General features: G+C 38.4%; 1 protein-coding gene across 4 annotated transcripts in view; it reads right to left on the bottom strand.

Annotated features, from left to right (window-relative positions):
• Positions 1-25,054, bottom strand: part of Katnal1 (katanin p60 subunit A-like 1) — an 82,592-nt gene that overhangs the window by 14,878 nt on the left and 42,660 nt on the right. For all 4 annotated transcript variants that reach the window (XM_005387747.2, XM_005387748.2, XM_005387749.2 and 1 more), the window contains exons 4-6: positions 9,864-10,032; positions 2,513-2,640; positions 2,035-2,140 (exon numbers count right to left, since the gene is read on the bottom strand). In XM_005387747.2, coding sequence (XP_005387804.1) covers positions 2,035-2,140; positions 2,513-2,640; positions 9,864-10,032 — 403 coding nt within the window. The remainder of the gene's footprint in view (positions 1-2,034; positions 2,141-2,512; positions 2,641-9,863; positions 10,033-25,054) is intronic.

The raw sequence follows: 25,054 nt of genomic DNA, 5'->3' as shown, positions 1-25,054 counted from the left end.
ACTTTAGTCTCTATCATTTCACTAAAATTAGCTAATTTACTACTGCAATGGCCCTGTTCCAATCTTGCCCCCTGCCTTGCCTCTGGGGTCCGAAACTTCTGATACATGGGCGTCACCCTCCTCCCGTGCTTTTTGGACACCCCCCTAGCCCGCCCTGGCACTGGGTTCTCTGACACTGCTGTTTTCCCAACACTTCTATCCTGGCTATTTTCAGTGTCTTTCACATTTTCTCCTCCCCTACCCTTTATATTTCCAAAGCAATTCTAAGTCTTTTGCTCACTTCCTTTTACAAAAGTCCTGAACAAATGCCATAACCATACCATCAACTACCACTTATATCTTATAGTTTAAATTTAAACTCAAACTCTACCCCAAGTTGCAGACCTTACCTGCTGAGTATTCACCTAAACACATTTTGTCTCTATTTAAACCTGCTCCTCTCACATCGGTTTTCAGAATCAGTGCGCTGTCCTCTGCAGGATAAAGATTTGGCTTTTGTCTCCAGTATCTGGAAAGCAGCCTCTAGAGCCTTGGAATTTAGTGAGTGCAGGGGTGTCTTGGTTCTCCATGCTGGGCTCTGACACTTTATGCTAATAAGGTAACTCGTGCAGGGTCGCGGTAGAGTTTACACTCGCACATGAGACACGGGATGAGAGCTGACCACTCCAGAAGCACGAACCATATGATTAAAGATCGCGTTTTGAGCCACTGGTAGCAACTCAACGTTTAAGGAGGAAAAGGGGAGTGGTGATGATACAATTCATCATGCTTACATGATGAGACCCTAATGAAAGCTCAGTACACTGAGCTAGGCATGGCGGGGTGTGCCTATAATCCCAGCTACTTGCCAGACTGTGGCAGAAGGATCTAAAGTTTGAGGCCAGCCTGGGCAACTTAGTGGGACCTTAGTGGGACTCTCAATACTTGGGGTGGAGTATAGCTTAGTGACGTAACACTTACCTAGCATGCAAAAGATCCTGAGTTCAATCCCAGCTACTGCAAAGAGGAGGAGGAGAGGGGAGGGAGTGGGCGGGCCAGGGGTGAGGAGAGAAGGGAAAGCAAACCAGAAGCCTTCGGACATGACAGCCTGGAAGAGCTTCCATGCATGATAAGAGTATTCAAAGCTAAGGGAAGCTGTTGTCCTTCCCTTAGGAAGCGGGAGTATTTTGAGGGAGATTAATGGCACTATGTCTTCTATTAATTTTTTTGTTTAATTTAAACATTTACTGTGTATTTTGATCACAACTCATACATATGCGTCAAATAAAAATTTAAAAATATGTTAAGTGGAAAAAACATCTTCAAGTTGTGAGAGGCGCTCAAAATGCCATGAATGTTCCAAACTGATCAGGTAAATACACAATGTTTCCCCTTTTCTTTCCGGGCATGGAGCAGAAGCAGAGGCAGGGGAAGGGACAGACTTTTCTAGCCAGGTCAAAGGGCACAGTTAGATCACACCTATGGCTAAGACCAAATAAAAATAAAAACAGAAACAAAAACAAAAGTAAAAGCTCCAGCCAGCTTGGTAGAGGTTTTTAATATGCTGAAGTGAAAATGCTGAGCTGAAGTGGAACTACTCCTGAGTGGGCTTTAACCTCTACAGCAGAGGGCAAGCTGGAAAGAAACAAACACTCTGATTTTGTCTAATAAATATACGGAGCCTAGATTAAATGATGATCAAAATAAATAACCATTAGTGAGAAACACACCAACTTTTAAAAACGGGTTTATTTGCTCAAATACTTCTAAGACTGTGTACTATTACTGCTTAATTTGCTTCACTTTCTACTTATAGAAACAGTTATTTAGAAAATTCTTGAAATTGGCCTCGAGCTCAGCACCTAAAGGAAGTGACAGACTAAAGAGCACAGTGTCAACATCCCAAGCCCAGCTTCACGCCGCACGTCTCACCTACAGATTGAAAGCCAGGTGCTCGGGCGTACACAAACCTCCCCTGACTTCCAAACTAGGTGAAACACATCATCTCTGTGCAAGCAGCACCCTTAAACTAACACCCTCCTACTAAACTCTTACCTTCCACGGCCTTCTAATCCCTTTGAAGAAGTCAGGCATCCACATTGGAAGGACAACAGCTTCCCTCAGCAACTTCTTAGCTTCTTCCAGATCTGCTATGTCATCCCTTTGCAACAACAAAGTTTTGTAATGTGTATTCAAGGGCACCTTTGATTTATGGTCAAAAGCAATTCTTTCATTTATTTACTTATGAAATTATCCTTATATTAAGAACATTATTCTAACTGCATAAAATGATCAGTGAAAACACTGCAGGTATCAATAATTACTATGTTATTCAATTAATGACCTTTGTCAATTAATGTCAATAACCAAATTAACACATAAAATGCCCTTTCCTACACTCTGACACAACTGTCCTGCCAATTCTGCATACTCATGACATAATCAGGAAATTAATGGGTAATAAGAAAAGACACCACACCACACTATGACCTGTTTTTTCTTCTATTTTAATTCAAGAACTTAAAATACTAACCAGTGGATGCTAGGATTCCTGGATACAATGTCTCTCTCGAGTGCTTCCACCAGATCCTTATCATAGCCGGCACCATCAAATTTTGCAATTTCACTATCACTTGCACCATCTTGCATATTTTTCCTTACCTGGGAAGAGCCATAAAATAAATTCTGGTCAGCAACAGGGCAATTTTAACAACATTAAGCTTTCAAAACAGTACAATATGATCACTTTTAAAGTATTTTCTTACAATTTAAAGTAGTAGTTTCTGATTATTTAAATGCCATCCTCTATTTAATTAATTAGAAAGAGCTCAACTGATTACATTTATTATAAAAATCATCAAATCTACATTCTTCGAGAGAGAGTTACAGGTAAAACCAAGATAATCTTTGCTAGATGCCAACAGACTGGGAAAGCCCAACTGATAGACGTGGAGAATTTCCACCACTGCTAGAGAATAAAGTAGCAACATACAAGCGAACAAATTAATTTACTGAGAACCTACCATTTGGCAGAAAAATCTCACATACATCATCTCATTTAATACAATGTTCCTACAAGGTAGCCACTAATTTTTCTTGTTTTTATGGATAAGGCAACTAGCCCTCACAGAAGTTCAGTAACTTAAGATCACAAATAAATGCCAGGGAGAGATTTAAATTGAGGTCTTCCTGCATCTTAAGCCCACACCATTCCACATGAGATTGTCTGAGGCCTTGACTCTGTTGCTTAAAGCCTAAGAGCAGCTGTGGATCGCGGAACTACTCTCACAGCATCCAAGAAAGAGGTGGCAGGTGAAGAAAGGTTTGGGACTCTACAATTGCACCTTTTTTGCCTTTTTACTATAAGTGAGCCCTCAGGATTCCGAGTTTCTTCCAGTACGGTCCTTGGGCCACATAATAAAGTCACTGTAATGACACTGGTAAAATGACCTTTAAAAATCATATTATTAAGGGCATTAAACCAATATGCTTTACCACAAGTTCTTGATTTAATAATGAGGTGCTGCTCAGCTTTGAAGAACTTTAAATTTGAAGAGCTTTAAAAGGAACACACTGATCTGCCAGACAGTTCAACTACAGAAACTACTTAGCGGCAGAGCCAAGGACATCCTCAGACCATCAGCTCAGGAGTTCCTGTCTGGGGTAAAAATAAAGAGGAAGAAAGGTCAAAGTGAGTCAATCTCCTGAACATCAAACTGAAGAGAGACAATAGGACATAACGGACTTCTCTCATCCCAGTTCTTCTGAGATAAATGGCAGGTGCATTAAGTACTAAGAGAGAACTAAACAGCTTCCTTTGGCAGGTGCTCTTGTTACTTTAGCAACTAAGTAAGTGACGAAACAGCACTGCAGTACTTGACCCCCAAAATAAATAATTCACTGTATCTGGGAAGTATGACAGCACTAGCAAGCTAACTTTCAGTATGATTCTTACATTTCAGATGACATATATCAGTACTGACACTACTGAAAGGAATAAATTTCTGGCTTAACTGTACAACAAATATAACACCAACAAATTCAAAATAAACTCAGCCCAGAGTCACATTTTATAGAAGGACAGGCCAAGGCTACAAAGTCTCATTCAAACGATTCACTGGGAACACATTGTAATCATTTAAAAATTACTCTAGAAATAAATCAACTAAATAATGCAACATAAATTAATTTGAGGCTTAACAAGTCTTCACAGGGAAATTGTAGTTTGAGACAGCAAATTAAATTTAAAATTTCATTGTAATGTTAGAGTCCAAGTGGCAGGGGAGGACTTGACAAACACTACCAAGAGAAAAGAAAAGCTGCATACCTGTCTGCCTGCAACAGGATCACAGGATTTCAAGGACAGAGATCTGAGCATCTACTAAGAGCACCACATCGTTCTGTGCCCTGGGTTTTAGAGCAGTGAATGAAAATACACCGTGTGCTCTCATCAAGCATCTAGTCTAGCGCAGGAAAACGCAAGTAAACAAAGCAAACCCACACACAATCATAAATTTTCAAGTGTTATGAAAAAACTGATTAGTCCACGTGGCTAAAAGGTATTGACTAGATGCAAGATGTAGGAGATGTGGGTAGAAGTCAGTCCTGGGTTTTACACTAAGTGCACGAGAATGACACAATACGATTAAGAGTTCTAGAGGACCTTGCCGGCGATGGGATGGGAAAAGGGTCTGGTGGAGGAGGAGGTGATGAATAAAGTAAAAGCCTCTCACTGCGCAGAAGAAACACAGGTATAAATTCATCAAACAATCTGCCCAAGAACTCAGTTTCCCAATGGTAGAGGAAGAGATACTCTGTGTTTAGAAACTTTTTCAAAGCAAATGATAAGGTAATAGGAGAAACAGACTTAGGAAAACTGGAATTAAATAAGACAAATAGGTGACAATTACTCTTGTAACAAATACACAGATAAATTAGAATATGGACATCATAGATAAACAACTGTGGTATCAGTTAACCAGTTAGTTAACTGCAACACCTAAAACACTTTAGCTTTCAAGCAATAAAGCTAATCTCACTCATAATACTAACTGCAGTGAGTCTCAAGTGATCTTAGAATTCCTGCCTTGGATTTTCACCAGTTGACTAAGCCCAGTGTTGTTAGCAAGAATTTGATATTTAGCATGAAGGTTGAAAAGCTTTTTTTTCCTCTTGAAAGCAAAATATTTTAGCTGTTTATTATTAATATCTAAATCATCCATATCAAGAAAGTTCTACTAAATATCTTCTATTAGTACTGGCTAATCATTCTATTGCAGAAAATGAGCCTCAACAGAGGCTCATTTCAAATAACCAACCAAATACTACAGAGTCAACGACTGATACAGCTTGGCCCAAAATACAAATAATGGTTTCTGCATTGTACCGTGCAGCCTCTCACACTGGCAGATAATGTGAATCTGGTTAGTCACTCTGGTTATACCCAGGGAAGGCTGACTAGGGTGGGAATGGGATAAAAAATACTACGTCATATAGAAGAGGGCCAAACAAACCCAAGATATCCAAACTGAAGAAAAAACTGCTAGTGAAGCAACACAACCCTCCAGTCTGCTCTACATTACTCCAAAGCAAAGAACCAGGATCAGAAAGAAAGTAACAAAAAGAAGTAGATTTCAGGATCAGGAAAAAAAAGAACTTTTCTAACAAAAAGTTTTGTCCAACGAAGAAGTCAACCCGCCTGATTGGCAGCGAGTGACCTGACACGAGGACCCGTGGTTCCGCAGTAGTCATCACACTCACTCAGTCCAGTCACCAGGATGTCTCAGCGGAATGCGACCTTTGGTCCTGTACAGCCACCATCTCTTATTCATCAAACTTACTCATCTGTTAACTGGATTCAATGGCCCAAAGCTCGTACAAAATTCCTTGAATTCACCTCATTACTTACTTATTTTTTTAAAAAAAGTGGTTGTGTATTCTCTTTCATATCTCACTTTCATGTTAGATTGACAGCCAAAACTCCTATACTATCCAGGCACTGTACTAAGCACTCGACAGACATTAACTCCTTTCTCATCCTCGAAGTCCTTGTTCATCCTCTACCCCTGTGCTTCACCACCACAGCTGTTTTATTATAAAGGCTCAAGGGAAAAATAAAGTAGCTCTCACCTAAGCAAAACATGAGGACCCCAGGTCTAGTCTGAATCAAATTAACCAAAATATTTTCCACTAATAGATTGCATTTAACATTAACCCGAACTCCGTATTTCTTACCACATATGAAATTAAAATCGAAATGGACTGAGAAACTAAATGTTAAAACAGAAACAACTTGCTGGAAGATAAAAAGTAAGTGAAACTCTTGAAATCATATGTCCAGGCCAGGACTTTCTGAACAGAACCCTGGTTCCACAGGAAAAGTACTTAGCAACGAACGGGACCTTACCATGATCTTCCTAATCATATCGTGATCAAGGTCTCTGCAGAGCATAAGAACAGTGGAGTGAACAGAGTATCTCCAGAATGGGAACAAAAATTTACCAGCTACTTCCCAGGGTACTAATATCTAGAATATATAAAAAACAAAAAGAAAAAACTAGATCCCCCAAATAAAAGACCCAGTCAAAAATTGAGAAAGTAAAATAAACAGATGCTATGCAGAAGAATTAATTCAAGTGGCCAGTAAATACATAAAGAAATGCTCAACATCACTGACATTAGAGAATGCAAATTAAATTAACACAAAGGTTCCACCCTACTCCATAAAGAATGGCTATCATCAAGAAATCAAATGCTAACAAATGACAGTGAAGCTGTGGGGAAAGAAAGACTTCGGTGTTGTTGAAAGGAATGTAAACTAGTACAAGCACTATGGATTCCTCAAAACGCTAAACCCAGAAATTCCATTCAATCCAGCTATTCCCTTTCTAGGTATCTTCCTGAAAGAGTTAAAGACCTCATATTACAGTGGTGTGTAAACACCCGTATTTATAGCAACATAATGCATAACAGTAAGTCTTGGAATCAGCCTTCCTTCAACTGAAAAATGGACAAAGAAAATACGGTATTTACACAATGGGCTACTACTCTGCCACAAAGAAAACTTAGTCATCTGTAGGAAAATGGATATACTTGGAGATCATAATGTGAAGTGAAATAAACCAGACACACAAGCTCTGGTTTCTCCTATATGTGAAATCCAAAATATAAATAAAGAGCAAAATAAAAACGAGGAAGTTTAGAGATAGATCGTTCTCAGGGGATGAAGATCAAGAAGAGATAGAGGCACAGGGGAGGCGGGAGGGGGGCGGGGATGCAAAAGGAACGAGGGTGCTTCAGGTACAGGCACCAGCTCCACACAGGGGAATAAACGTACGTAGGACAAGTACTACTAAGCAAACAGGGTTACAAAACGACCTCACGGATGACCCTGTGAACCTCAAGGGAAGACAAACAGTAAGGCTTCAACAATCGATCACTATGAAAAGTAATGATTATTTAAAAATAGCATTTTTACCATGAACCTAACCTGAAGCTTGTCAGTTTAAAAAAGCAAAATAATTACAATGATAATGTAGTTGCTATTAGAAAATGAACTAGTACTCTTATTAGAAAGAAATATTCATGGTAAATAAAAAAAAATAGCAAACATGTTTCACATGATGATTAAAAGCTCTGACATTATAGTTAAGATTCAAATTCTGGCCCCATCATTTACTTGCAGTTAAGATTATGTGCTTCAACTTCTTAGTTTATAAAATAGAAATTATGCTCAGCTCACAGGCGAGTGTAGGGATCAAATAAATCCATATATATATAAATCTTCAAAAGCAGTTATTTGTAGAAAGCTCCAAAAAGGGTTAAGTGTGCTCAAGAAGAGTAACATTTGTTACTAAACTAAAAATCCAAATATCAGAGAACTTAGACAAGAGAAATGACTTCTCTTATTCTCACTTTTTTACATCTACAAGTTAACTGGAACACAGCAGCAACTATCCAAATTCTGACCATAACACAAAGTAGTAATTTTTTTTTTTTTTTTTTTGTCTTTTTGAGACAGGGTCTTGCTATGCAGTTCAGGCTGGCCTTGAGCTCACTTTGTAGCCCAGGCTGGCTTCAAACTCACAATAATCCTCCTGCCTCAGCCTCCAGAGTGCTGGGATTACAGGCATGTGCCACCACGCCCGGCTGTAAATGTTGTTTTAGATCAAGAGCTATGTTCATTATAACTAAATTTTCATATACTTATATAATTGTTACTCAAAATAATACTATTTTTACTATGGGTAATGGACTCTAAATTTTCTAGTCGATCCTGCTTCTTTTCTTTAAGTTAGATGAAACACAAAACCTACTAAGAAAAAGAGAGCAGAAGACTACCACCCTTCTGAGGATATATACAATATCCACTTTCAAATGAGCCTTCATGGAAGTGAGTTATCTGTCAGATTTACCGAGGCTGCCTCACACCCTACCCACGGCGCTCAGCTTGTTTTTGAGATGGTAGTATTCTAACGAATACTTCAATGGTCATGAAAATCAGAATTCAGCAGATTATACCTCTCAAATTCAAATAAAGTTTCCATGAGTTTGTTTTTTAAAAATTCTAGTCCCTTTTATTTCCACAGTGACTCAGAAAATCTCTTTTATCTGCAAAACAACTGCAGACTTTTGTCTGAAACATATGACTTGTTTTTCAGTAACACTCTCAGTACTTACACCAATGAAAGGATAACTAAGACTTAGAAAATTATTTGGAAACATTGTAAATCAAAGACTTGTTACAATCTCCAGAAAAAAATATATTTGGCATTCAACAAATGCTGCTTGGTTTTGTTCTTAGCTTAAGAGCTGTCACACTTTAAACTCAATATTTAATTATCCTGGATTTCTTTTTTCAATCCAATCCAGATTCTCAGAATCTAGCCTGGTAAGGGAATATGACACAGTATGAAAAGGCTTCAAGTAAACAGGACAAAAATACTATGACTTCACAAATTCCATTCTTCCAGACTCCATCCAGACTCCATTCATCCCAGTCTTCTTCCTTTGCAAGTTACTTTAGCTCTCTGCCACCAGTTTCTTCAACTGTAAAATGGGTATAAGGTACCTACTTTGCAGGATTGTTTCATGAATTATTGTGTGATTACTCTGAATGTATCCTAGCAAAGAAATATCCAATAAACCATAGCGACATTCTTTTCTTGTGCTATGTGACGTACAGACAAAAGTTCCATTTAAGACATCACAAAGGAATGGAAATACTATCACTAAAAAATTTTTCATGAAACTAAAGCCTTTCACTAAAACTAAGGCTAAGAGATGCATCAGATCATTCTGGCTAGCTTATAAGATCCTCTTCAACTCACTGTCCATTTCACAGGCAACAGAGAATTTCCATATACTACTGTATTTATTTGTCATTCAATTTCCCAAGTACATACATGCCCACAATTAGCATTAACTATGGGAAATTTTATTAAAGAAAAATATGTATCACTCAACTCTGTACTTCCAGCTAAATAAAAGGTACTTTTTATTTTTAACAGTAGAAAATCATACCCCTCATCTTGGTCTGTGAATATGTACATCTACTTTTTTATGTCTCCTTCAATTATGTTTTCACTTACTGTTCATTTTCATTCAGAGTATTTGTTAAAATATTTTCCAAAAATTTTCAAACTCTATTCAGAATACTTCTATAAAGGATTCACTTTACTATTTTTACACCTCTGTGTGTGTGTGTGTTTACTCTACATCCGAGGTTACCTGCATTGTAGCAAGGCCTTCAACAAATAAAGGCCATTTCAGTTTTGAATCTTCCTTTAACTCTTCCACACCAAAACCTAAAAAGCCTAAGGAAACCATAACAATCATCAAAGCCGCTGGCTGCGAGTGAGCAAATTATGAAGAGACAGTCTTGCCTTGTCATCCCGCCCTCTCGTTCTATAATCCTTGTCCCTACTTGTAGGAGGTTTCTCATTCTTGGATATCAGATGTCCTCGGCCTACCGGTCCCCGGGCTCCTATTCCTGCCATTTCTTTCCTCAGAGGTCTTACTTCTCGACTGGGACGCCTGATTTGAGGTGGAGCTCTGACAAAAAAAAAATAAAATAAAATAAAACAAAAATTAATCAAAGACAAAAGTATTTCAATACCAGCTTAATCAATAAAACAAAAAGCTCAAAATCTCCTATTTCCACTTTTTGTCAATTCATAGCCTTAACTATTAGGTTGATTTTTAAATTTTTTTATCTAAAGTACATGTGTTGACACAATCATTAAATACACATAAACAATACATAAATGGCAATTATTTTGTGAAAAATTTAGTCACCAACAGAGGGCAATACAGACCCTCATCTAATAATTTTAGTAGGATAGTGGAAAGTCAATACCCTTATTCATTACTGTCCTAATCCAAGAAGAGATTCTTAAAAAGCATTAAAAGCTTAGAAAAAGGACAAGAATTTAATTATTGGCACAGTTTACTAATTTATTTTTTATAACTAAAATGATTTTCTCTGCTCAACATTTAATGTGCCGAGTTACAAATGGCAAAGATTAAAAACATAATCTTCTTGACAACAAAGTTAATTTATATGTAGAAATATTATTCATGTTTTGAGGGTGTTAAAAATAAGGTTCATCCAAAGTATACAGCCCTCCAAATGTAATTAAGAATTCTGATAAGTATAAAAGTTTAACTATGCATATAAAGAAATGTTTTGTTTCATATAATATAAAACATGTTTCCTTCCAATAGTGCAGTTTTTTTGTCGTTTTGAGATTGGGTTTCACTGTGCAGTTCAGGCTGGACTTGCATTCACTCTGCAGCCCAGTGGCTTTGAACTCACAGCCACCCTTGTGCCTCAGCCTCCCAAGTGGGATTACAGGCATGTCCCACCACGTCTGGCCCAAATAATGAAGTCTTAAAGTTTATCAACACAATTTAGTTGTCTCTCTGGATTTAGGTGAGAGACTTTTTATTACTCTGTGTCTAATTTTAGTTCTTCTTTCCTGAACTGTCTCTTCCTTTGTATCCCTACCTTTTCTCTCTTGATGGATATCCTTACACTTGTAGTGTGTCAAGTACCTTATGCATATTGCCTTTTCACCACATATGATATCTGTTATCCTGTTCCCAGCCAAAGGTCTTCAACCTTTTTAGGCCTATGTTCCACTTTTTGGAATGCCACAAACCATCCAATGAAATAAAAAATTTTCTCTTCAAATTTGTGTTCCTTGAATTTTCCTACATAGCATATATGAATTTCATGCCAAAAGTTTTTAAAAACTGCACCTTTTGGCACCAAATGCGTTAATTCACCTTGACTCATCAGAATTTCACTCCTAAAAAAAGGTGACACACTGCTTAAGTCAATGAATCTATCAGGCTAGGAAAATGAAAGAAAAGCCATAAAGACTGTAAATTTGGAATACAAAAGATGTAAAAAAAAAAATAAAGAAAGAAATTATCACCAGGTGTGGTGGCGCACGCCTGTAATCCCAGCACTCGGGAGGCTGAGGCAGGAGGATCGTTGCGAGTTTGAGGCCAGCCTGGGTTACAAAGTGAGCTCAAGGTCAGGCTGAACTGCACAGCAAGACCCTGTCTCAAAAAGACAAATGTATGTGTATGTGTGTGTGTGTGTGTGTGTGTGTGTGTGTATATATACATATATATATACATAAAATATTGATGTACTGCAAGTACAATACAGCTTATTCAGAGGGCTGGAATTAGATACTACCTGAAACTATTAAGGATAAGAATGGCTGGTGAAAGCTCCACCCTGTTAGGTAACCATACACTAACATCGCAATCTTTGAAGTTCAGGTAAACACAGTTAGTATATAGCCTCCACTGTGGGCACTAGGAAAGACAAAAACAAATAAGCAATCTTGTGAAAGAAATCCACACGAAAGGAACTAGACTAGTGTATAAGAAAATGGCTACAAGGCACTTCAAATTTTTAAAAATTATTACATTATTGGCTGCAGGGCACTATTTGTCTTTTAAGCATTCTGTCAATAATATGAAAATGTGTTGAGATTGGCAAAGAATAAAAATCTTATGATAAGTTGCTCTATTTCTAGTATTTCAATGCAACTATTCTTTTAACTGAATTTTTTTTCTGTTTTCATAGCGGTGGTAAGAAGTGGAGAACAACACTTTTGTGTGTGCATGTGTGTGTGTGTGTGCGCGCACACGCAAGCGCACACATACATTTCTTTCCATAGTCTGATTCATGGCTATGGCCAAAGACAGAAATGAGACTAAGAATCTTCTCCACCCAGGACACACCAAGTTTTCCCTTCTGTTAGCCGCTGTGCCTGGCGGTGTTTGTGGTCCTGCTTTTTAGACTGCACAGCCAGCCTGAAGCCCACGCTCTCAACAGCAAGCCCAGCCCTCACACTGCATGCAGGCTGCTCCTCAGCGGCTGGCCTTGCCCACGAGGCCTCCCTGCTTGCGACGCACGGCAGTGAATGCTGAGACAGTCCTCCCTTCTCAGCTCGTGTGTCCTCACCTCCGCTATTTAAAAGTCGCTCAGAAGCCTTGCTGCAGTCCATTCTGCACACGCATCCAGCTAAGTTGTGCTGCAGAGTTATTTCAGAGCTGGGACAAGGCTGCCTTCCACGTGTTGCTGCTGCTAACCTTGTCCTGCCACTCAGTATTCTGATGGGCTCATAAATGGTCTGAATCCAACTGCTCAAGAAGCCAGCTGTGCCATCTGTGTCAAGTCCTGTGTCTCACAGGAAGTGTGCCTGTGCTCTGGAAGGCTTCAGCTCCATCTCACTGCAGTGTGACATTACGTCCGTAATGGGCTCTGTCAACCTCCCAAAGGACATCCTCGATTCTGTTCCGTACTCCTCTGTCCATTAGCGCATCACTGCACAATGTCACGCTTCACTTTAAGGACTCAGTGACAGCTTCCAGGCTGTGTAAACAATAAAGCTCACAGGGCTTCTTTTGCTGGTCTCTCTTTAAAGAGAGACTTCAGTACAGTGACACTGACCTCTGTTCTAATGCTCACACAGACTAACACCACTAGCTTACAGTATTTCAAATATAGGGAATAAATGATCAGATCTGCGGATTAAGATAAGAATGTCTACACTGCACTCAGTCCTCTTTCAGATTTCCCTATAGGAAAGAGAAGAAATATACCTTATTCTATTACATGCAAATAAGCCTGACTTCCTCTGCAACTCAGCACTTCCTCTTCCTAAGTTATAATAAATATCCGTGGTACATGTATATGTTCTTAACAGTATTGCTTCTAATAAACCCCTGAAAACAATCCGAACGTTCATTCGTGTAATGGACTACAAGACACAACTGAACATCAATTACAGCTATGTGCAGTAATGACCGAGGAATCTCAGGACCATATGTTGAGTGAAAAACCAAGTCTGAAGCATGAAGATGTCAAGAGTCCAAGCAATATAAAATGCTGTACAGTGATACAACCATATGTGGCCAAAAATATAAATGTAAAGTGAGGTAAAGGAAAGAAAAGCTTAAGAAAGCATTTATCTCTCAGAAGTTGAGGGAAAATCATAGAATTTAAAAAAACACATAAAGGGGATATCAAGGTAATGTAGTAAAGTTCCTAAACATCATGGAAAGTACAATTTCCTATGATTCTTTGTATCTTAAATAATTCCTGTGTATAATTTGTATCTTTATATCTTATGATTCTTTATATCTTAAATAATTGTATTTTTTTCTACTCAGAAGTTAATAGAATAGTAAATATGAACAATACTATAATACTGAATACCTGAGCCCCTAAAAAATGAAATAATAGGACTGTTAAAGTTTTGGCATGTTCTGGAAATGAGGACTCAGAGCACACATCCCAGACTGAAAGTACTGGTTCTGGAACATCCACATCAAAGACTGAGCAACAGAAACAGGTTTGTTTGTGCTGTAGAACTCACTCTCCCAGGACTCCAGGAAGTCAAAAGCAAAACAGCCCTCTTCTGAGGAGCCTTTCCTTTCACGCCATGTTAAGAAACAGGGTCTACTGTGTCAGTACAACCTTCTGCAGTAGATACAAAGGCTCCTTCTTAAGAGCTACGAAATTCTTCTCACTTCCTCATATTTCTGAATATTTTAATTTATTTGGTTTATCTGTCTATACATTGTTAGAATTCTGGTATTAGCATAAGCAATCTGGAACAAGATAGTATATTTGTCCAAGAATGTTATTTCTGTTTTCTTAGTTAACTTCTAGAAAAGAAAGGTAATCTTACTTGCTACTGCATTCATCTGTATAACTGTAGAACTAAGTAAGCAAGAAAACACTTCTCTCCATAGCTAATAAAAAGAAACATAAATTTCAATAGTTTACACTGATATTTTCACTGCAAGGACTTAAGTAAGAGTTGACATATGAGAAATTATAATATATTATTATAATGTTAATATATGTAAGAAATTATTTGGTGAAAAATAAGGAGGCAGAAAACAAAGTTTAAATCTATGATTTGAAACTAAACAAATTTTAATGTCTACTCATCAAATATATTACTGCTATTTTTCAAAAAAATTGTATAACTAAAAAGAATGCCATTTATGTACCTATGGTTGCCATAAAAATATGGCAAATTCTATATCTAATTTCACAGAAACAAAACATAACAAAAAACTCAGTGCCCTCGAGTCAGCAGTAGGTTTAGAATCCTAAAACACAGGTCCCGTTTTCCTCCCAGGCCTCCTAATTACTGATCATACGAACATGTCACTTAATACCGACAAGCTTCACATCTTCTTCCATGAACAAAGTTTGAGAAGGAAAAGATTCTACAACTAGGCAGCATTTCCAAATGAAGATGATTCACAATGTCCTTGATTTTATAAACTTTTTAAAGCATATTTTTAACTCAGGTACCTATATACAGTAAATGAGTATATATTAAGTACGCAAAAAATTTTGTGCCATGTGAACACCAGTAGATCAAAACACAGAACAGGGGCTGGGGATTTAGCTCAGCGGCAAAGCGTCTGCCTGGCAAGCGCAAGGTCGGGAGTTCAGTTCCCGGTACCTGAGAAAAACCAAAAAAAAAAAAAAAAAAACACAGAACATTTCTCAGTATCCCAGAAAACTTACTCATGCTTCCCCTCAGTCAGTATCTGTCCCTTACAGCAACTGCTGTTCTGACCTGGACATCACAGGTTAGTTCCGCTTGTTCTTCAGTGTCACGCGAGTGGAACCCTACAGTGCTACCTGTAACACTGCCAGGTTTCCTTCCGTATCACCTGTAAAATTCTATCAGTGTTGCTACGTACAGTACTGATCCATTTTGATTTGCTGTGTAGTACCATCTGCGTGCACACTGAAATATACTGCTGTGCCAGTTAATCTCAACGTCACTGTGACCACACTAAGAGATTTCCATAGGTGCATGGATCACAGGGGCACTGCGCTCATTAGTGGACTAAACCGCTGATGTTCATTCCTATACGGGCTACGAGGAGGCAGGGCCGAGTTGCAGGAGATGGGTCACTGCTGGCACTCTTGCCTTGTGCCCTGCTTTCCAGCTGCCACAAGTGAGCAGCTTTGCTCTCCCATGCCATTGCCTAGTCCAACCCAACAGGGCTCTCCTTCCACGCCCCCCAACAGGACAGCCATGCACGCACCACCCATGGTTCCAGCTGCAGGCAATGAGTTAATTTCGGGCTCACAACTTCAGAGGTTTTGGTCCAGAGGTTTCACTCTTCTGTATACTGTAATATGGTGGAGGGTGTATCAAGATTCGTCCCCCCAAAATGGATATATCGTTACTCCAGAAGGATGACTGACAAGTACCACCTTTGCCTACTGAACCGCAGAGGTGCCTTCCTCCACAAATCAAGTGACTTCAGTGAATTTAACCTCTGGTGGTTTCAGTTCTAGCTCTAAAAACACTTTGTACTTTTTAATTGTTTGTTATCAGACTATCTATAAACAAATATCTAAGTAGGAGTCTGCTTAACATATTAATTCTCTGAGCAGACATGAACTCTTACTAAATGCAAGGCACTGTGCTATATAATTAAATTCTTCCTTAAATCTTGTAGCTTTTACTATAAACTTTTTCCATGTTCAAAACTAAAAGATTTTAGAAGCCTCTTTAAAAAAACTTTTGAATGATATCCCTCTCACAAACCTAGCTGATAAAATGCCAACAAAAATTTTTATCTACTTTTATAATTTAAGATAATTTATTTCCTCCTTAGTTCTTCTATGGATTTACTTAACAATGATTTACATGTAAATATACTTATAAATCTTGCAATAAATTAAACATATATTAAGGTAAGTTAATGTCTAAATGTTCCAATGAAGTATCAGCATAAATATTTATGTAAAAAATCACAAATCTAAAATATTCCGTAATACAGTTAATGTGGAAATGCACGCATGGCACTCTCGTCAGTCATGTTTTTTCAATATTCTAATAATTATAATAAACATGTAAATATGTACATATTCCCTGACAAAAAAAAATTACTACTAATCTGATTAGTTTTGATTCTCTGTTTATTCCTAATCTTAAATCTTCCTGGAGTCAAGGGGCACTTTTAGCCACTTCAGGAAACACTAAGTTAACAAAGGTAACAGTTAACCATAAACGACAGCTCACACGCGTCCTGGGGCTGCAGCCGTACTTCTCACACCAAGTATGATACAATCCCACTTAACACAGTTAAAGCAACTGGCGTGCCCTTTTAGCATTCTCATGTTTTCCATAATCAATTATTTCAGCTGGGACATTGAGTGGATTTTTGTCAAGTCATTCCAATGGGTTATACTAAATCATATGTAAAGTTACTAATAAGTCTTTCAATCATTGGGGAATAAGGTGGATAACATTATTAATTCTTTAGTCTAATGGAAGAATTCCACCACTTCCAGGCAGGTTAATTACTACCTTGTATCTTGTTTTTCTTTGGCTTAAAATTAGGTTATTAATTTGAACTTGAGAAACCTAAGATATTTAATCTATTTTTGTTTAACTATAAAGATGTTAAAACTAGATCGACAGCGGTATTCTGGCAGATTACAGGACTGTACAACCTTTACAAACACTAATAACAAATAGAATTTTAGCTATCTCAGAGGTATTTGTCTAGCTTAGAGTCAGCTCCTGCAATTATTCTAATTTTTAAAACAAGGGAACACTAAAGGCATATGGCACGGTCCCAGCAATCAAAAAGTCTGCAATACAGCTGAAAATACATACACATTTTAGAACTACACTGGACATCCCTTTCTGTCCATACATAAATCCTATAAGCAAAGCTTTGCTGACAAAGAATCTTTAACTATAAACAAAAATCATCAAAAACAATAAACTGTAGTATAAGACTCTCAAGAATCTATGGTATTAGAACTACAGAAATAATATATAGTGACAATAAAAATAACTTCCCACAATAAAACATGTAGGAATGCTGGGTAAAATGTAACAAATGTCCTTTTGTGTACAAAGCTGATCTTACCAGAATGTAAGAGATGTATCTAGAACACTGAAGGAGGATGAGGAGAACAGGGGCTGGGGTAGAGGGAGGAGGAGGAGAAGAAGAAGGAAGAAGAGAGAGGCAGAAAGAGGACGGGGAGGGACTTTAAGCACATGAGCCGACGATGTAGTGCTCCTTTGGGACTTCGGGCCTCGGTCATCTGCAGGCCTAAGATTTAATGATCCGTGCCCACTGAGACCTGAGATGAGGCCCCAGGCCTACATAAGTTATAGAAGTTGAACTGAGACTACAAAATAAAACCAGGACATTACAGGGCAACAATCTCAATTTTTAAAAAGTAGAATTTAAAACAAAGAAGTAAGTACATTTGCCAGTCTAGGTCTGTGATTTGTTTGTCAGTTTTGTTTTGTTGATGCAAGGTCTCACTATGTAGTGCACGCTGGCCTTGAATTCATTTAAGTAGCCCAGGCTGGTCTCAAACTCACAACAATCCTCCTGCCTCAGCCTCCCAAGGGCTGGGATTCAGGCATGCGCCACTATGCCCAGCTCTAGGTCTGTGATTCATGAGTGAGGCCAAAATCTTCCCCTAGAAATAGCAGACTAGGGCCTGCCCTTATACAATTTGGGACTCAACTTTATACTACTTAAGCAAAGAAATTTCCTACAAGTGTCCTGGGTAAATGACATCTTTAGAGTGCTTAGATGAAGTAAGCAGCTGCTCTCAGGAGTGACAACCTCTCTAAATAAATCACACAGTGGAATGACTGATAGAAACTTCGCTAAAGAGACATTCTCAACTCTACCACAAAGAAGAGTCTTTACAGATAACAAACACCAAGGTACAAGTCCCAAATGCCAGTTTCAAACCACAAAACATGTTTAAAATGATTCAACACACTAACAAGTTTTATACAAAGGGACAAATCTTAAGTATAAATAACAACAAACCTATACCTAGATAATTCACAGTAAAATTGTTTAAAGCCAAAAACAAAAAGTAAAATCTTTTTCTAAAGTAGGAAAAGTTACCTATAATTAAAAAAACAATCAGGCTAATAATGTAAACCAAAAAGTAAAATAACACTGGTACCATTACTAATGCCAACTTCAAAACATAAAGAAAAAGCAAGAATCAACTTAAATTCTACACTACCATTCAAGAGTGATGGGAAAATACAAATATTTCAGACAGAAAGTGATAGTTTAATAGAGACCTTTGCTGTAAGAACTATTAAATATACTTCAGCAAAGATGAAACTGAATTTACAAAGAGTAAAGTGCAAGGAACGGACAACAAAACCATTGGTAAACACATGGATAAATCTAATGAAGCATTTTAGTTACTCATTCTTTCAACACTTGCTGAATGCCCACTCTATACCAGACACTCTCGACGCTGAGGTGTATAGCAGTGAGCAAATCACAGCCCTTACCATGTAGAGGGGACCATAAACAAAGACACAGGCAGTCTCAGGTAGGAATAATTGCTACGAAGAAAAGTAAAGGGGCAGCGATGACAGATGGAAGGGTAAATATTTTAAATAAGGTGGTCAGGGTATAGCCATGTAGGCAATTTGAGAACGAAGACTTCCACAAGGCAAAGGGATCAGCCATCCAAGAATGGAAGTGGGTAATGGAAGCTGCAAACCTTTCCTGAGTACTTCCTGGGTGCCAGGCTGTCCTTTACACTTTACTGCATTAGATCATTTAATTTTCACAATGACCTTACAGGGTAATTGTCCTACTGATCACAGTTATATAGAAGGAAAATGAGGGACAGGCTGAATGGCTCATCGAGGATAAGAACTCTTGCAGTACTTAATTATCAAGCTTTGTGCAAAAGAAACAACCTTCCTAGAATCAGAGTTGATGCAGGGCCAGGCCCTTCCTCCTACTTAGCTCGGCATCCATGATGCCTGCAGATGGGAGCTGAGCTGGATACAGCAAGAGCAGAAGGCTGAGGATTAGAGAACAGCAAAAGCAAGAAATTCAAGAGGCCACAGACAGAAAAAAGAAAACAGAAGAGCAGAATAATGTAAGGTCACAGAAACCAGGAGAGGGGGATGACAGTTCTGAAGGAGATGGTAAACACTAAATGTTACAAAGGTGAAAAGGGGATCTTTCCATATTAATTTCAGAAGCTATTCAGTATTTTCAAGGACTCAGTCCCACTGCTAGAATGACTGGGGATCCAGAATTTCAAGTATTTCAGAAAAAAAGGGCAGTGAAAGGCAACAGACGCACACTCTACACTATATAGCAGTTTGCCAGAGGGAAAACATGAGAAATAAGTGGCTAAGTGAAGGAAGGCAAAGGTATTTTTCGGTAAAAATGCAACAGTAAAATATGTCGTGGCTCCGTTCTGACTTACCACTATCTTGTTCCCACTCAGTTTATCTCTAATGAATTACAATGTCTATCTTTCAGTTGCCTTTTCTGTAACATAAAAAATAGAAATACCACATTTGTAAGCATTCTTTGTATAAATACCTAGAATTGCAAAACAAAAATGTCAAATGACTACTGAGTTCTATCAAATAATACAAATGCTTCCCAAAGAAAACTTGTATAAAGGGAAGAAGTTTTAAAATAAAATTTCAAAGCCAAACAGAATGTCCTTCCCGCTTCTGGCTACTTCAGATCAGAATTTAGACCCTGAAACACACTTGCTCCCTCTGTCCTCACTGTCCGACAGTCATGCTTGCTTTTTCTTTCCTCAATGATATGGTCAGCACAAAGATCCAGAAGCTGCCACCTCTGTGTCCACCCTTCTGCACCCACACCCTGTAACCACCTCACTGCTGCTCTGTTACCGAGCGAGCTGCCCCCAGTGCGCCAGCGACAGTCCACAGACCCACCTCCTCTGGTCTACTCAGGAGCACTGCTTCTGCAATTGTACACCTCACCTACGCATCATCCGTGTTTTCTTTTCTACTGCAGCATTCCTATCAGCACATGAATACCCTCTCATTCCTCTCTTCTCCAAAACAACAAACCTTGACTCCAGGTCTTCCCCAACTATCACTCCTTTGTCTATTTCCCTTTCCTGCAAGAACTATAAATACACTCCAATACTCTACTGCTTCACCAAAACTGGGCACCAAGGTCACCAGCGAGCTCACGCTGCTAAATTCAATCCAAGCCTCAGGCCTCAACCAAATCTGACCTACATGCAATGTTTAATGAAATAACTTAGGATTTAAATCTCAATTTCTTCTTTTAAAAAAAAAAAAAACCAGGGCTGACCGTAACAGTACCTAATGTACAGAACTGTTGTAAAGATTAAGAAATAAACCACATAAAGAGTATCTGTGTCACAGTTAAGAGCTCAATAAATATTAGTTGCTAGTGTGGTTAGTCAACCCTGTTACTTATATTCTACTCTAATCTAAAAATAAGAGTCTATGCATATTCCAAAAATGTAATTTTAGAAGACAGTACGACTCCAGAATGTTAAGAAAGTAGATATGACCTCAACCTGCTAATAGTATTAGGCAAATATCCTACTCTCCATCATATAAAGAACCACTTCAAAATCTCTGTCTCAGCCTCAGTTGTTGTTAATTCCTAAACAGCTACCACCAATCCCCATCTCTCTCAAAGTCCAGCTCTCATTTCTAATTCCTCCTCAGAAGGCTGGTGTAGGTATTTCATTATCTGCTCCAATTTTCCTCTCATTTTCTGTATCTCATTAATCACCAAACCTAGTCCATTCCACTTCAGTATTAAGGGAAGCATTCGTTTCCATTTCCACATCCCACCGTATATGGGCGGGACCTGGCAGTGTAGCTGGCACATTACAGGCACCAGTATCCTAGCTCAAGTTCTCTAGAATGTCTATACTGTCTTCTCTTGAAGCCAAGATCTTTATCGCGACTGTACTGCCTACAGAGCCAGAGATTATGTGTACTATCCAACGCATGTTTATAAAATACATGTTGGACAAATCACTGATATAGTGATTTTCTTCCTACGATACCAAAGCAATTTCACAAAACAATCTCATTATGATTATACTTTGCCAGGGGATGAGCTCACATAAAAGTAAACTTGAAAGATAACAGTAGTGGGAACCAAAACTAAACTTGCTCTCTAACCTTCTAGTACCAGGAAAATAATTGAATCTGGACTTGCATGAATGAGATGGTAGTTTACCCTCAGTTTTGGACTTTGACCTTAATCACCGTAAATTGGGATTTAAATGACAGAAGTTACTTAATCTATTTGAATAACCAAAGAAACATAAAGCAGTAACTTTAATACCAAGTCAGTAAGAGTTTTCTCTTTATTGAAATTCCTTACAACAAACTTGATAAAAATCAATCTTCCCTTTATTTGTACACAGAACTACATTATGCTGTTTTCCTGGGTCTTGATGACATCACATTATCAGGTCTATCAGAGTTATAGTCTCTGTACAGAATAAGCCAATGACTAATTTCAGGCTTGTATATTCTATTTTCACTCCTTTCCCAAACTACCACATGGGAAAGTAAACTGGATAGCAATTATGGAAAACTCTATGAAGGTTCCTCAAAAAATTGAAAACAGAACTACACATGACCCACCAATCTCACTTCCAAGCACATACCCAAAGGAAATGAAATCAGTATGGTGAAGAGAAATCTGCAGTGCAGTGTTAATTTCATTATTACTCACATTAGCCAAGACATCGAAACAACCTGAACATCACCAACAAATGCGTTAATAAAGGAAAAAAAAAATACACACACACAGTGTAATATTACTGAACCCTTAAAAAGCAGGGAATCCTGCCATTTGTAGTAATATGAGCAAATCTGGAGGACGCTGAGCTAAGTGAAATAAATACGATGCAGAAAGACAAACACTGCATAATCTCACATGCGGAACCTAAAATAAACTCACAGAAACAGAGGAGAATGGTGGTTACCAGGGACTGAAGGGAAGGGGAAATGGGTATCTTAGTTCATTTTGTGCTGCTTCGACAGGCTAGCGGATACTGGGTAATTTATCAAGACTGGAGACTTTATTTCTCATCATCCTGGAGGCTGGGATGCCCACAGTTACGGGGCACATCTGACAAGGGCCTTCATGCTCATCAGCCTGTGACGGGAGGCAGAAGGACAAGAGCACGTGAGACATCACGGGGGCCAACTTGCTTTTCCAAACGCAGCTGTATAATAACAGCACCAGTCCACTCTACTCACAGGGACCAAGCATGACGACCATATCACATCATAAAGGTCCCGCCTCTCAATATGGTTGCACTGCAGATGAAGTTTCCTACATGGGAAGCTTTGGGAGACACACTCAAACCAGAGCGAGAGGTGATACAAGTCCCAGACTACAGAAGTTCAGAGCCCAAGGAAAGTCCTCAACACCTAACAAAAACAAGGTGACTACAGTTAGCAATGCTATGTTGTATACCTGAAATGTGCTAGCAAGGTAGACCTTAGAGAGCTCACCACAAAAAGAAATGGCAAACTATACGAGGTGATGGATATGGTAATTAGTTTGACTGTGGTGGGTGAATACAATTTATATATGAATAAGATCATTAATGGGGCTGGGGATACAGCTCAGTGGCACAGCACCTGCCTGGCAAGCATGAGGTCATGAGTTTGATTCCCGGTACTGGAAAGAAAACAAAAACAAAACAACAACACCAAAAAAAAAAATCATTAAGTTTATTCCTTAAATATTTCAACTTTTCTTTTAGCTATATTTCAACAAACCTGGGGGGAAACAATCACATTTGTTTTTCATGCTGAATAAAGAATAATTTCTTGAATATGCACTAAGTCAAACACCATTCCAATACACAAAATCTTAGTTCCATGGTTCCAGTCTCAGTGGAAGAAAGTATCTCCTTAAAGGTAACATAGCTAATAAAACTACATATAAAACATTACAAAAATCATTTTTTAACACAAGCCTTTTTAAATTTTATTTTTATTTTGAGACAGGGCCTCATTGAGTTACTAAGCTGTCTAGGCTGGGCTTAAACTATGATCCTCTGGCCTCAGCCTCTCATAGTCCTGAGATTACAGGGATGAGCCACCATACCTAAATACATGAAATGTCTTAATTTAGGACATTTTTAATAGTGCTACTAGTAATCTGCCATCATGATCCTACACTACAATTTCCTTATATTTAAGGAAAAAATTAATTTAAAGATTGTTTTGATTTATCCAAGCAGCTGCTGGCAGTCATGATTAAATTCAACAGACCCATAATAGAGATGGTATAATTTTCAGCACTGTAGCAAAACCACTGGTGGAAAGCCACAGTATACAGAAACTGTTGGTAAGTTTGTGTTAGATGCCCATGGAGTAAAAAGGGTAGAACCACAAATGAAGCTACCAAATTACTGGTTAATGTCAAACATATCAGCAGCATCCCTGAAATTCTTTGTACAAAAAAGAATTACACTAAACCACCTTTTCCTATAGACTGAAATCATAATTTCACTGTGGTACTCCCACAGGTAAATTTTTAAATTATGCTCAGAATAGGAATATTTATTTTATTATTTTTAAATTCTTTATTCTCCTACCACTACCAGCAAGAACTTAACTGACAGATACCCGGATACACAGATGCGTATCAAAATACACCCACAGAATCCACTCAGTGTGTGTGTTGGAGTAACTGACTGAATACAAGAAAAGTGGAGAACTAGGTTCAAATTCTGGCTCAGTCACTTTTTTATTCAGGTGCCTCTAAAAATCACAAACTCACCAAGCTTCCATTTTCTGAGCTGTAAATCAGGTTCTCAGTAATAAACTGGCAAGGATAATAAATGACAGGAATTCATGGAATAATGGTAGGTTTAAATAAGACAATGCTTATAAACACACACTAAATAACCAATAATTATCAGCTATGACTTTTCCCCGTAGAAATGATCAACAACTTCATGAGATTTGGGCATTTAAGAAGCCATTTTCTTTCTGCCAGAGTTATTCAAAACATTTCAGAAAACTAAGAATTTACATAGAATTTTCAGGGATAAAATAAAATTTCTTGAAAATTTTCAAAAGTAACAGCATAGTTTCTTAAAATCTGTTATTTTGAAAAACCAAAGATGATATTAAAAATGGGAAAGCAGGGCCTGCCTCTCCAGGACCTGGAATTGAGAAACCCAGAAAACAACTTGATGAAGAAAAAAAGGTAGATCTCCAGGAATCAAGAGAGAGCTGACAGAAAACCTAGAAGCTACAGAGAAACTGAAGAAATGGAACACAGCACCGAGAAAGGAATGAAGCTGTCTGGAAAGCCAACCCCAGCTCCCAGGGAGGAGTCCCTGTCTCTGTTAATGTAAGGTAAGGAGAGAGAGGGTCAGCCGCTCCAGGAAGAAAAAAGAGAGGAGGGTGACAGCACTAGCCCCAAGAAAAGCCCATAGTGTGTAAACAAGAAAACAGAGGGAAGTATGAGTCCAAAAGTGACTATTTTGTCACAGCAGGATAGAGGTGGAGAAGAAATTCACTGCAATGCCCGCCACATGTGAGTGTGTTTAATAAGGAGTCATTTGGGGAGAGGGCTAATTGCTTAAGACTGAGCTACAGGGGCTGGGGATTTAGCTCAGCGGCAAAAGCGCCTGCCTGGCAAGCGCAAGGTCGTGAGTTCAGTTCCTGGTACCGGAGAAAAACCAAAAAAA

This window comes from Chinchilla lanigera, unplaced genomic scaffold (assembly GCF_000276665.1).
Source record: "Chinchilla lanigera isolate Chin_1 unplaced genomic scaffold, ChiLan1.0 scaffold00030, whole genome shotgun sequence".
Classification (NCBI taxonomy): Eukaryota; Metazoa; Chordata; class Mammalia; order Rodentia; family Chinchillidae; genus Chinchilla; species Chinchilla lanigera.
Note: the sequence above shows the minus strand (reverse complement) of the source record. Positions and strands in the feature narration are given on the sequence as shown.